Genomic DNA, 13,157 nt, shown 5'->3' with positions numbered 1-13,157 from the left:
TTTTGATATAATCTTTTATTTTGTTGATAGAATCCAGTACGAGGGAAAAACTTTTGATTAAATCTTGTAACTCCCAATAAAACGAGCACAGATTAAGATAGGAATTTGGGGACCTGCCCTAGAGTATACTTGCTCCATCAGGGCTGGGGTGGTGAATGTAGGGTGAAAGGGTAGCACTGTCTTAAAAAGGGGAAAAATAACCCCAATATTTCCCCTCTCCAATAAAAACCTCAGTAGGTACCCCAATGCCCTGGATTAAAGGAACTAAGTGCACTTATTTAAGCCTGAGAGATACCATCCCTCGGCCAGGGCTACAGGATCTGCCCCTTCACCCACATACCCCTCCTTAACCAAGAAATTTTTGCTCATTTTGGGTGCACATCACGTACCCCTCTCCTCCCCTCTCCCCAGCACAGTAATTGCATGGGCTTGCCTCTTCCGCCCCCTCATCTTCCCAAAATACCACAAACCAACCAGAGTCTGTTTTCATTTCCCAGGCATTATTCCTTCACCCTCCATCCCACACAACCCCCCCCCCCCAAAGAATAAAGCAAAACAGTCTTTACTCATCCCTACAGAAAAACATCCATTGACTCAGGGCCCCTCATCCTTAGAATGGAGATTTTTTTTTTTTAATGCCTCAATATATAGTTACCTTCCCAAATTAAACAAAAACAATTTATTTCTGAATAAAAAGTTACAGGGCCTAAATAAAGCCCTAATTTATCATACTCACCCCTAGACAACCCCCCCAAATTTCTACCTTTTTTATTTGAAAAGAGGTCAAATAAATTGGGATTGGTTAGTTTATAAATCAAAACAAAAACAAACAAGACACAAGGTTTCTGTTTTTGTTCATTTGTCCTCAGTTTTTAAAAACAACAGTACTAACTAGAATCTAATAACAAATCAAATCCACACACAGCAGTCCAATGGAGAGTTAAAACGTTCCTGGCTTTACTCCCTGGGAAAAGCCCTGGTCTGTTCCCATTCCTATTGGTCCGGCCGGAATGCTACGCTGCGGACGGGCTGCGGGCGGCGCTGCTGAGCGGGAGCCGCCTGTTGCCTGGCTGCACTTAGGGGACGGAGGCTCACAAGGCGACAGTCTCACCAGTGTTGTTCTAGCCCCAGAGGCAGGATGACACGAGCAAGGCACTCATTTCAGGCACGAAATTTAAGGGGTGCCCCCAAACTCAATAACCAACATACTATTTTAATGCAGTATTTTTTGAACATCAAAACCCATGTAAAACATCCACAATGAACTAAGTATCCAAACTGCTCTGGACAGGATTTCAACCCCATACTTGCTCAATTCCGCTTATTTCCTTCACCCTAGTCTCAGTCCTGTGGGTAATCCTTCTTTACGATTTTGGTATTTTATTCGTCATGGAGTTTGCATTGTATTTTAAATACTGCATTGAGACGGTATTTATCTCCATCACTGAGGTTTTCAGAACCCCTTAAAGTTCTGTACCAGAGGGGAGTGCTCATCTTGTACTAGGTTCCAGCCCCGCCCAGAAATACACACATCCCCTCTTCTGGAACCTACCTCCTTTAGCCTCGGTGCTCTATTTTCAAATAAAAGCCCAAGAATTAACAGCCATAGGAAATGATTAAATCAACAGACTATCAGATTTGAAAATGAGTGGCTTTCAAGTCTGCTGAGAGGAACCTTTCTAAACTCTGAGCAGTTCCAATGAAGGGGACAGTCTTGACAGGATTTGTTACCAAGGGGGATATGGGAGGACAACTTTCCTGATTGGGCAGAAGCAACATATGGCAATTACAGGTCCCCAACACACACACACACACACACACACACACACACACACACACACACCCACATCCGGTTTAGAGCAAATGTGGGGATGATATTCCATGAGATGGGTTAGGAGGACATACCTCAAAAGAGAAATCCACATACAGAAAAACAGCCCCAATTAACACTCTGGACACTTAAGTACACTTATTCCCCTTCTTCATATGCACCCAGGAGTGTATACAATTGCATAGTTGATTTTTTTTTCCCCCAGAAGAAAAAAAAAAAGAAAGAAAAAGGAAAATTGGCCCAGGATAGGTCCTCCAATTTAAAGCTCTTAGAAATGGTGCTGGCCAGAGCAAAGGCTGTCCAGACTTGTGCTTTGTGCAAAATGCAAAGGCGCTCCCCCTTCTGTGTCCGTAGACCCATTCCCACCCTTTGGGGGAAAGGGCTGAGTCAGGGAAAGGGGGAAACCCAAAGACAGATCAGCTCATTGGGACTAATCTGTGATCTGTGGTTACAGTTCACTAAAATATATTTCTCTAACTACCTTTTTATAAATTGCCCCTAACCCCTACCCCCGTGTTTCAACATCAATCCTATTATCAAAAATATGTCTTCTTACAAAGTGTTTTTTTTCTTATTTTAATAAACTAACCACAGATTAACGTCAGCTATGGCTTGACAAAAGAAGCCGGGATGTTAAATTCATTCTCCAAAAGTAGAGAGGAAGGAGAAAGAATCACTTAAATAGGAAGAAAAAAAAATCGTTTTTTAAAATGTTTTTGCTCACTGGGGTCTTTTTGTTTCTTTTCCTTAAAAAAAAAAAAAAAAGTCAAAGTAAGTTGCTTTCTACAGAAACACAGCAGAGAGGATGGTAGTGCTCCATTTAGGTTTTTGGTTTTGTTTGCAACAGTCCGGCCAGAGGTCTGTCCTGCTCCCGCCCCTCCCAGGGTGCACTCACACCCCAATGTGTGGTTATTGCTAAGCAGTTACAAAAGATGACCTGTGCCCCCGCTCACCTGGAGAAGGCTCAGCCCACACAGCTGCTCTTCTCGTCACTCTTCCCTTTCCCTGAGGGAACTTTCTTTTTAATAAAATTAAAGTCGTTAAAAAAAAAATCACAATCTTAGCTAAGCTCAGCCCTCAAAAAGGATGAGGAAAAGATAGGGGGCAATCAGCAATCTCCTCTCGAACTAGAACAGATGACAGATGGCTATTTAGAAGGAAATAAAACTTGAGAGGAAAAGGATTCCCCTTTTAAGTTCTTCCCTTTCCCATCTCAATAAACGGATTTCAACTTAACCCCTCCTAATAAGCACCCGTGAGCACACATTACTGCCTCGTCTTTCCAGATCCTTCAGGAGGAAGAATTTATCCAATCCTAATTTCTACCTTAATTCAAATCAACAGCAAATCTGTCTAATTCCCAAGTTTCCCTCCACGCTCCCAACTCCACCGTCATGTGCTTTTTTCCAACCTACAAGAACTTTGGTCTGTTTTTTCTTTTATTGACTGAGAACCTCCTTGGCCCGCTCCTGCCCCAGACTTCTGCCCACCTCCCCACCCCCACACACTAAGCCTTCCCCTCATTTCCCTTAGGTCCTGGGGTGTACCCAAGCAGTTATGAGACAGAGTCACCATCTCCCCCCTTGTACCTTCTCGGTCCCATCAAGACTGACGAAGGACTAGCGCGGCCCCCCGGGCATCGTCCAGCCCTGACTGCTCTTGCCAGCCTGGCAGCTCTCCAGCACACACACTTCCAAAGTTTCTAGCCAGGCTCCCACCAACATTACTGCATTTGCCCCATCTGCATGGGGGCTGGGTCTTGATGAGCCAATTAGTTGAGCTTAACTCTTCGTTTAGTCCCCCTCGCCCTCCGAGGTTCCCCCCCTCAGAACCTGTGCACCAGCAGCTCCCCGCCCGGCTCACGCTCCCTCCTCCTCAGTTCTTCCCTGTAACAGCAGGAGCAGAAGTTGTTCGTCTCAGGGTGTCCGTAGAAGCTGCAGTTCGGCTGTTTGCATTTGGTCTGGGTCGGAGGAAGCCCCCGGGGACCTCCAGCCCATCCATCTGGCTCAGGGGGCTCTCTGTAGCCGTTGCTATAGGAATCGGCCACGCGGAAGGGGGGTGGTAACAATGCGCCCCTGTGAACGCCATCCTTGCAGTGACTGCCTGGCTCCAGAGCCGGCATGCAGTCCTGATGGGGGTAGGGTCGCCCTGGAGGGCACTGTCTGGGGAAGGTGGCATATGGTGGTAGGCCCCCCCCACAAGGACCCCCGGCCAGCTGCCTCCGGGGCTCCTGGCAGTGGACTCCAGCCCCAGCAGGGCGAGGGACTGTAAAGCCCCCAGGGTAGCCAGCAGAGAACGCCACTGCCTTGGACTCTGCTGGGGGGGCGGTCAGCAACTCCTCCCCGCCGCCGTCTGGCTCTGGCTTCTTGGCTGGAGGAGGCCCACTCCCCGCTCCTCCATTCAGGATCTTCCTTTCTGTCTCCTTCTGCTTCTGCTCCGCCAGGAATCTCTCCTCCGCATCAGAGAGGTAGCGCTGGATCATCTCCTCCTGATACTGATGGCGGTGGCCCATCTTCAGGGTCCCCACAAAGATAAACCTCCCCTCCCCCTGCAAGGCAGTCCTGAGCATGCTCAAGCTTTGCGTCACCTCCTGGCTATACTTGCTCCCTCCGTTACCGACAGACTCCGATGCGGGCTTCTCAGACACGGGCCCATCCCCAGCTGCCTCCTCCTTGCCCCCCTTCCAGCTCCTCAGTGAGCTCTTCTTCTTCTTCTCCAGTGTCTCGGTGCCGCTGCTCCCCGCCGACCCTGTCCCCACCCCTCCAGGCTTAGAGCCCTTGCTGTGCATCAGGCCCCCCATGTTCTTCTTGAGCTTGCTGCCCAAGGTTTTGCCAAAGCTGCCCAGTTTGTTGGCCACGGAATCTGCTCTCTTCTTGTCTTTCTCCCGACCTCGCTTTGACTTCTCTTTCCGCTTGCTGCCCTCATTGCTCGTAGAACTGCTGCCAACTGACTCCTTGTCTGATTCCCCAGACTCAGGAGTGGACCGGGGCTCGTCTCCGGCTGAGGCTGTGGGGGACTCAGGCTGTGCCAGGGGAGCCTGCAGGACGTAAGAACAGGGTTAACGGCTGTCCCCTGGGCTGAGCTGAGGGGAGTCCCCTCTACCCATCCATCTGGTTCACAGGGCCCGCTGCAGCGCAGGTACAGGAATGAGCCCCGTGGAAAAGGGCTGATAACACCCCTGTGCACTCCATCCCTGGAGTGCCTGCCTAGTTCCAGCGAAGGGCCCTTGTCGTGGTGGGGAAAGGTCACCCAGGAGGGCACTGTCCTTCCCCAGCTCCAGTCAGCTCTTCCATGGACCAGGGAAAGATGTATCTAATACCTAACTTTTATCTCCCCCCGTAACTCCCTCTGTAATAAGGAGATAACAAAATGAGCCTGACGTTCTTCTAGAGCAATGGAGCAACCATGTAATACAGGACGTCTGGGTAAGGAGGAAGAATATTCCATAGGGACTAGCATATCCTTTATTATAAAGTTTTCTCTCTTTCTTTTTTTTAAAGATTTTATTTATTTGACAGAGAGAGAGCATAAGCAAGGGGAGTGGCAGGCAGAGGGAGTGGGAGAAGCAGGCTCCCCGCTGAGCAGGGAGCCTGACGCAGGGCTCAATCCCAGGACCCCAGGATCATGACCTGAACCAAAGGCAGACACTTAACCAACTGAGCCACCCAGGTGCCCCTATTACAAATTTCTCTATGCCTGGGGCACCTGGGTGGCTCAGATGGTTGGGCGTCTGCCTTCAGCTCGGGTCATGATCTCCAAGTCCTGGGATAGAGCCCCATTGTCGGGCTCCCAGCTCACCAGGCCGTCTGCTTCTCCCTCTCTTTCTGCCTCTCCCCCTGCTTGTGCGCTGTCTCTCTCTCTCTCAAATGAATAAATAAAATCTTAAAAAAACAAAACACCAAATTTCTCTATGCCAGATTCTGCCCAAAATTAATCTCAACGAAGTCTTAACAAACCACAACCAACTCTAACCATTCTGTATCCCCTCAACTTTTAGACATTCAGCACTGGAGTCTGTCAGTTTGCCCTTGTTCCTGTGTTCCTGTTCTATGGAGAATGATGACATCCTCAGAACCTACTGGATCAGGCTCTTAAGGAGACTTAAGCAATTCTGACTCCTCTGGCACCCTCCACACAGGTCTACATATATAAGGCTTGGAACAAAGGAATGATGATCTCAAGTTCACCAAAAAGTCTAGAAAACTTTTCTTGAAGACTGTTTTGGTATCACAAAGTAGAGCTGGAGAGGAGCTGTGGAAAATAGAGGCCACTAACAGGTAGAAAGGCAGGAAAAAGTGTCTTTTGGAACTCATCTGATATTTTCCAGTTACTCCTAACCTTGCATCATCAGCTACTACTCAGAAGCGATTCGGAAGACCACCGCCAAATCTCCCTGTTGCCCCTGTCGCTGACAACGAGGAGGTGCAAGGGTGGGGTCAGAGAAGCCCTCACCTGTGCATCAGAGGACACTGGGATCCACTTCACATTCATGTAGCCATGCAGCAGATGCAATTTCACCTCTAGGGACAGGATTACACTGTGAAGAGGAGAGAGAAAGAATTAAAAACATCCATGACCTTTAAAAAGCAAAGTGTGTGATTCAGTTGGGAGGCAGGATGGGAGAGGGCTACAGACAAGGTTGGGTCTGAATTACAGCTCCACCAATTAGTACTAAGCTTTATGACCTTGAGGCAAGTCACTTCACCCTCCCTGAAACTCAGCTGGGGTTGATAATGGGCATAGATAATATCAAGGGTTGTTGTGAAGATTAAAATAGTATTGGAAAGGACCCAGCATACTGTCTGGAAAACAGGAAATACTTACTGAACAGCAGCCATTATTGTTGCTGGTGTAAATATTATTAAGAGGGAACTTTTGATATTTAGGTAAGAACTTATTTTAAAAGCCATAAATTCTGAGTTTTTAAATCAAACCCTCTCAATTGGATCCCAGTGTCAGGAGCCCAAAGAAGGAAAGACCGGGTAAGAGGTGAGGGAGGAGCTTTTATATCCATACCTTCTTTTTTTTTTTTTTTTTTTTTTAAGATTTTATTTATTTGACAGAGAGAGAGACAGCCAGCGAGAGAGGGAACACAAGCAGGGGGAGTGGGAGAGGGAGAAGCAGGCTCCCAGCGGGGCAGGGAGCCCGATGCAGGGCTCGGTCCCAGAACGCCAGGATCACGCCCTGAGCCGAAGGCAGACGCTTAACGACTGAGCCACCCAGGCGCCCCCATATCCAAACCCTCTTTGTAGGAAGCTGTGGAAGGCACAGGTGGAAGACTAAACCTGCTTTGGGAGGCGGCAGGGAGGGGGGCTGGCAGAAAGAACAAATTTTTCTTGCTATTTAAATTCAGAAAGGCAACAATCCAAAGCAAACTAACTACTTTGGTCAATTATTTAACACCCCCCCCCGCCCCCCCCCATGGAGTGCCTGGTTGGCTTAGTCAGTAAAGCACGGAACACTTGATCCTGCGGTTATGAGTTCAAGGCCCATATTGGGTGTAGAGATTACGTAAAAATTAAAATCTTAAAAAAAATTTTTAAATAAATAAAATAAAAGCCCTCTTGCTTGGGCTGGGAGAAACAGTGTGACTTGATTACCTAGATTTTCTGGTCACTGTTTCGGAGATTCTGGGATGTATCAGTAGAAGAACACGCCTCATATTTCTAAGGAAAGAACAAGCTGCGATCCCAGATTTCCCTCTTTCACGGGGAGAAAAAGCAGCTGCATGCTGCAAGAATCCTGGTGCCCAACCTGTCCCCCATGTCTCCATCTTCCCAAAACACCGGAGCTAGGATGTGACTGTCTTGCCTCTGAGCTGAGGAAGAGTCTCGGGGGAAACGGATGCTGTATGTGGAAGAGACACTTAGCAGGTGGGAAGGCCACGCCTGCCTCACCTGGCCAATCGGACGTTGTCATTGTCATCTTTGCCCCACTCCCAGCCCTTTCCAGGGTCCACAGCAAAGTGCAAGGGCAGCAGCTTATGCTCTGAATCTGTAAGCGGGATCACAGCTGGGGAGGAAGAAACATGTCATCAAGGAGTCTCCTTAAGGAGAGAGGAAGGCAACCGAACACAGACTGACTTCACGAAAAAGGAGGCTGGATCATATCACAGGTCTCAAACTGAGCTCACTCCTCAGTTCGTAATTCACATGTCAATTAGACTGGCAACAAAAACAGACAGACTTGTTTTCCCTTACTAGCCAACACACAATTTAGGCCACTGATCTCCATGACTCCCCACCAGTCAGTCAGTCAACAAACACTCATGATGTTCTTGCCAGTTCAGGTGGATTCAAAAACATTCCAAGTCATTATTAAGACAAATACAGCAAAGCATCACTTGGAAGGTTCTATGGTCTTAATAGACACACGCTTTACTCCAGAACAGGGAGCAGCAAATACAGGCAGGCTACAGTGTTTTTCCCCAAAGCTCTTTGTCAAAATGTATTGATTTGAATTTAAAAGCCCTGCTGGATCTTTAGCTTAGTAAAACAGTGTCGGCGTGCACTGTGTGGGTTTGCACGCTACTTAATTCTTCCCTCCTACACCCTCCCCCACCTCCGTTTTTCCAAGTGAAAATAAAGTAGACCAAAAGACACCAAAGACACCAACATTGCATTAAGTACCTTGTTCCTTGGCATTCTCCTTCTGCTCCATGGACACAAGTGCAGAAAAGTGGGCCTGATCGTAGGCGAGCACCAGAGGGGAGCGGTGACACTGGCTGGCTGGGACCTCCAAGGGCAGATAGATTCCCCCAAAGGGAATAGGGGCAAATGCTGCAGCAAACCACAAAGACTGTTCTTCAGGATGTGTTCTTGCCTACAGGGTAACCCCCACACCGCACTATACCAACTGAGCTCCCCCTTCACTCACTCTAATCCCTGGTTCATCATTCTTTCTTAAGAAGCCTCATCAGTTAACCCCAACTGCTTTGCTCTTGATCTCTTGAGAATTTTGCATTGTTCTAATGTACACCTTGTTTCTCCCCAAGGGTCCATATAGCCCCTTCCTTCCCTCCTCCCAGTGCTTAGCCCAAGGCTCTGCAAACAGAAGGTGCTCAGGGCAGGGAGGAGTCACTCACCTTCCCCACCAGAGTCCCTCAGCATGGTGTCAGCCACGACGACTATGGGCCTCCTAAGCACATGGGCAAGGACAAAGACGTGGAATTCTTCTAGGCTCTCATACACAGGCTCCTCTGAACTCTCCACCCTAGAGTTGCAGGAGGGGAGAGAGTGGAAGGGGTGCAGTGGAGGGGGGGGGAAACCAAACAAGACACCCCTGGAGACCAGTTCCGCAGAGAGGAAAAAGAGGAATGCCCTTTCCTGGTTTTCTAATCCTAAGGCTGCCGTGGACATAGCTGATTATTTTATGCTACCGTGGCTATTTCTAGTCCCGTTTCAGAGATGGGGAAATCCAAGAAAAGAGATCTGAAGGCCCTGAGGTTCAAGTAGCGTTAGGAATCTGGAGGTAACCCCTCTGTTAAAACCAATCTTGCTCAATAGCCTTCCCCATTTGCTTTATCCGTAGCTCAGAACTGTGCAGCCTCACTTCACCTACCACACACATCACGTCCTACAAAAAGAAAAAGAAAAAGAAAAAAATTCCTCTTTCTACGTTCCCTTATGTGAAGAAGAGCATCTCACCCTCAACCTATCTACCTAGTAGCCTAGTCAGAAATCTGTGAAATAATTACTCCTCTTTATCTCTCATCTTAACTAGCCACCTGGCTTGACCGATTCCATCTCTTCCTGTCTCTTGTATCTATCTCCTCCGGCCAGTCTGCAGCCCACCACTCTTGTTCACACCCATGGCCTGTCTCCTGGATTACTACAACTGCACCAGCCTCACTGCCCTCCACTTCATCACCTGCTCTGCTGGCGGTGCGTTCAAACACACGAATTTGCTCCTGTCACCCGCATCCACACAACTCGGTGGCTTCCTGCCCCCTGCAGCAATGTCATTCAACACTCGGATCCTGGTACACATGCAGATTTCTGGGCCATAGCTCAGTCCACTCAACCGAACTTCCTTAGGGTGGGGTCCCCAAATCTGCACTTTAACAAGCCTCCCAGATGATTCTTATGCACAATAAAGTCTGGATAGGTTATAATTTTTAATTTTATATTACAGAAAATTTCAAACATTCAAAACTAGAAAGAATATTATACCTAAACTCTCACGTATCCATCACTCAGCCTCAACCATTATAAAACACATGGTCAATGTCGTTTCACCTAGACCTTGATCTATTTCCCTATTTGTCCCCACCCCACCCCACATTATTTTGATTCAAATCCTAGACATCATTTCATCCATAAATTTTTCAGTTTCTATCTCTAAAAAAAGAAAGGACTCCTTTTAAAAACAACCACATAACCATTAGTATCACACTTCAAAAAAAAAAAACTAACAGTAATTAAACACATAGACACTGTTCACGTTTCCCCAACTGTCTTATAAATGTCCGTACGTTCCCACTCATTGATTTAAGTGTCTTTAAACTTAGATTCCCTCTCCCTTTTTATATTCTTTGCAATATATTTATTGAGAAAACTGAGTCATGTCCTGCAGTTTCTCAAAGTCCGGATAGGATACGATTTTAATTCCTCAGCCTGGTACAACAGAACCGTCAGCATGGCACACAAAACTGGTTATCCAGCCTCGTCCAGCACTCTACACCACACTCTGTATTCTGGCAATGCCCAGCTACTTGCAGTTCCTAGAATACACCATGCTGTTACACCCCTATGGTGCCTCTCTTTCCTTCTAACATCCTCTTAGCATGAAGTTCTTTGGACACTGAGGACTCAGTAAAGATTACTTCCTACTCCCCCCACTTAGCATTACTTACCCACCACAGTTGGCTCCATTGGTACCTAGATGCATGCGGGGTTCGCTTGAGGCAAGCTTGATCAACTCATTCCATTCCTTCTGCCATTCGTCCTCTGTGTACACCAGCCCTGACTACATGAAAGACAGGCAGGGGAGATCAAGCAGTTAGAGGCGAGGTTCACGAGGCGGCAGCTATTCCAACTCACTCACATTGCCCCACTCCCTATTCTCTTAGCACTTGGCTTACAATGTGTACCACAAAGGCAAATCTCTTCTCCCTTTCCTAGTCAAGTTTCACAAAAAGAATAGTCCATGATCTCTCTCACACTTCTTTTTCTTCCATTCTTTTTCAGCCCATTTCAGCCTGGCTTCTTTTCTGTCCTCCAGCCTCCACCCCTTCCCGACTTCTGCCACTTCACATAACTGACTCTGGCAAAGAACAATGACCTTCTAATTGCCGAATTCGGTGGACTCCTTGGTTCTCATCTCTCTTAGTCTTCATGCAGCATTTCAACTCCTCATTAAACTCCCTTCTCCTTCAGTTTCTGCACCACTGCTCTCTCCTATCCCTCTTAACTCTGTCCACCCCGACAATATTGGTTTGTGTCAACAACATTAGCAGCCTTGGTTCCTTCTGATGATCTCCTCTACTGCCATCTGTATGCTCAGGACTCTCAAATCTCCCTCTCCATCCCAGACCTCCTCTTACTCTCTGTATTCACATCCAGCTGCCTACTGAAGACTGCCACCTGCCCATGACTGCCTCAAACTCTATACAGTCAAAACTGAACTCCCACCTCTTCCAAAACCCACCCTTCTTCCTATATTCCTGCCTTAGTGAATAGGGCTGAATATTACCCAAACACCCAAGCTAGAAACAAGGGACTTACTGAAGACTCCTCTCCTTTTACCCACTCCACACCTGGATTCCTTAGTCAACAATTATTAAGCATGAACTACTGCACTGGACCCTTACCTAGTTTTACTACTTCCAGTCATGCATTCCTCTGATCTACTTTCTACAATGTTACCAGGAAGATTTTTCTAAAATTAAAATCTGATGTTTGCTTCCTGCTACAAATTATTCTAAGAACCATCATGACATGGGGCACCTGGGTGGCTCAGTCGGTTAAGCATCTGCCTTCAGCTCAGGTCACGATCTCATGGTCCTGTGATCGAGTCCCACATCGGGCTCCCTGCTCAGCGCTGAGCAGGGAATCTGCTTCTCCCTCTGCCCACCAGCCCCCCACCCTGCTCATGTTCGCTCGCTCTCTCTCAAATATAATAAAATCTATCAAAAAAAAAAAGAACGATCATGACCTATTAGATATAGTTCAAAGGGGCGCCTGGGTGGCACAGCGGTTAAGCATCTGCCTTCAGCTCAGGGCGTGATCCTGGCGTTATGGGATCGAGCCCCACATCAGGCTCCTCCGCTATGAGCCTGCTTCTTCCTCTCCCACTCCCCCTGCTTGTGTTCCCTCTCTCGCTGGCTGTCTCTATCTCTGTCGAATAAGTAAATAAAATCTTAAAAAAAAAACCCTTTACTGTAGCATACACAGTCCACTTCCTGGCCCCTACCCCCCTCTCTGATACATCATTTCATTAGCTGTAGTTCCCTGAATGCACGGAGTTGCTTTATACTTGAGCTTTTGTCTGGCTTGTTCCTTCTGCTTGGAGCAGCCCACTTCCTATCCACCTGATGAACAATTTCTCAACTTGTCAGGAGAGAACTCAAGTATCTTTTCTATGCAGCCTTTCCTAAACCTTCCTGGTAGACCCACTCCTTCCTTTGTGCCCTCCCTCCTCAACTGCTGTACAGACTTTATCACAGTACCAAAGTAACCTGTTACTTCGGAACAGTTATGTATTTACACGTCCATCTCCTACTCCTACCCTTAAGGGCCAGGACCATGTTTCAGGCAATATACCAGTGCCTATGATGGGATCGGTAACTAATAAATACATGCTGAGTGAAACTATAATTTTTATCAAGGGATCGGAGAAGTGGTACAATTTAAAAATATCATTTGCCTTTAGGATGTATATGATAATTTGGCAGATAATTTGGCTTACATTACTAGTATTAAAATGAGTTTATACCACTTGAACACACACTAACAGTAGAAAGAATCGCACTGAAAACATGAGGAGCACGAGGAGCAAATCTAAGAAGTACTGAAGGCTGCTGTAAGCACATTTTACTTTATTTCTTTTTAAAGATTTTATTTATTTATTTGAGAGAGAGCACGAGTGGGGGGCGGGGGCAGAGGGAGAAGCAGACTCCCTGCTGAGCAGGGAGACCTGATGCAGGGCTCGATCCCAGGACCCTGGGATCATGATTTGAGCAAAGGCAGATGCTTAACCGACTGAGCCACCCACATGCCCACATTTTACTTTAATGATAAAAAAATGACAAAGCTATGTTCTCTTTGTAAAATGCTGTAACAAAGCTTTTCAATTAAAAATAAAAAGAACAGGGATGCCTGAGTGG

General features: G+C 47.2%; 1 protein-coding gene across 4 annotated transcripts in view; it reads right to left on the bottom strand.

Annotated features, from left to right (window-relative positions):
- OTUD7B (OTU deubiquitinase 7B) overlaps positions 1–13,157 on the bottom strand; it is a 55,318-nt gene continuing 42,161 nt past the window's right edge. For all 4 annotated transcript variants that reach the window (XM_040626811.1, XM_040626809.1, XM_008695735.2 and 1 more), the window contains exons 7-12: positions 10,686–10,798; positions 8,916–9,043; positions 8,461–8,610; positions 7,729–7,843; positions 6,284–6,368; positions 1–4,868 (exon numbers count right to left, since the gene is read on the bottom strand). In XM_040626811.1, the coding sequence (XP_040482745.1) occupies positions 3,657–4,868; positions 6,284–6,368; positions 7,729–7,843; positions 8,461–8,610; positions 8,916–9,043; positions 10,686–10,798 (1,803 nt within the window). In that variant the 3' untranslated portion in view covers positions 1–3,656. The remainder of the gene's footprint in view (positions 4,869–6,283; positions 6,369–7,728; positions 7,844–8,460; positions 8,611–8,915; positions 9,044–10,685; positions 10,799–13,157) is intronic.

This window comes from Ursus maritimus, unplaced genomic scaffold, assembly GCF_017311325.1.
Source record: "Ursus maritimus isolate PB19 unplaced genomic scaffold, ASM1731132v1 scaffold_12, whole genome shotgun sequence".
Taxonomy (NCBI): Eukaryota; Metazoa; Chordata; class Mammalia; order Carnivora; family Ursidae; genus Ursus; species Ursus maritimus.
The sequence above is the reverse complement of the archived record's forward strand: the minus strand, read 5'-3'. Positions and strand labels throughout refer to the sequence as shown.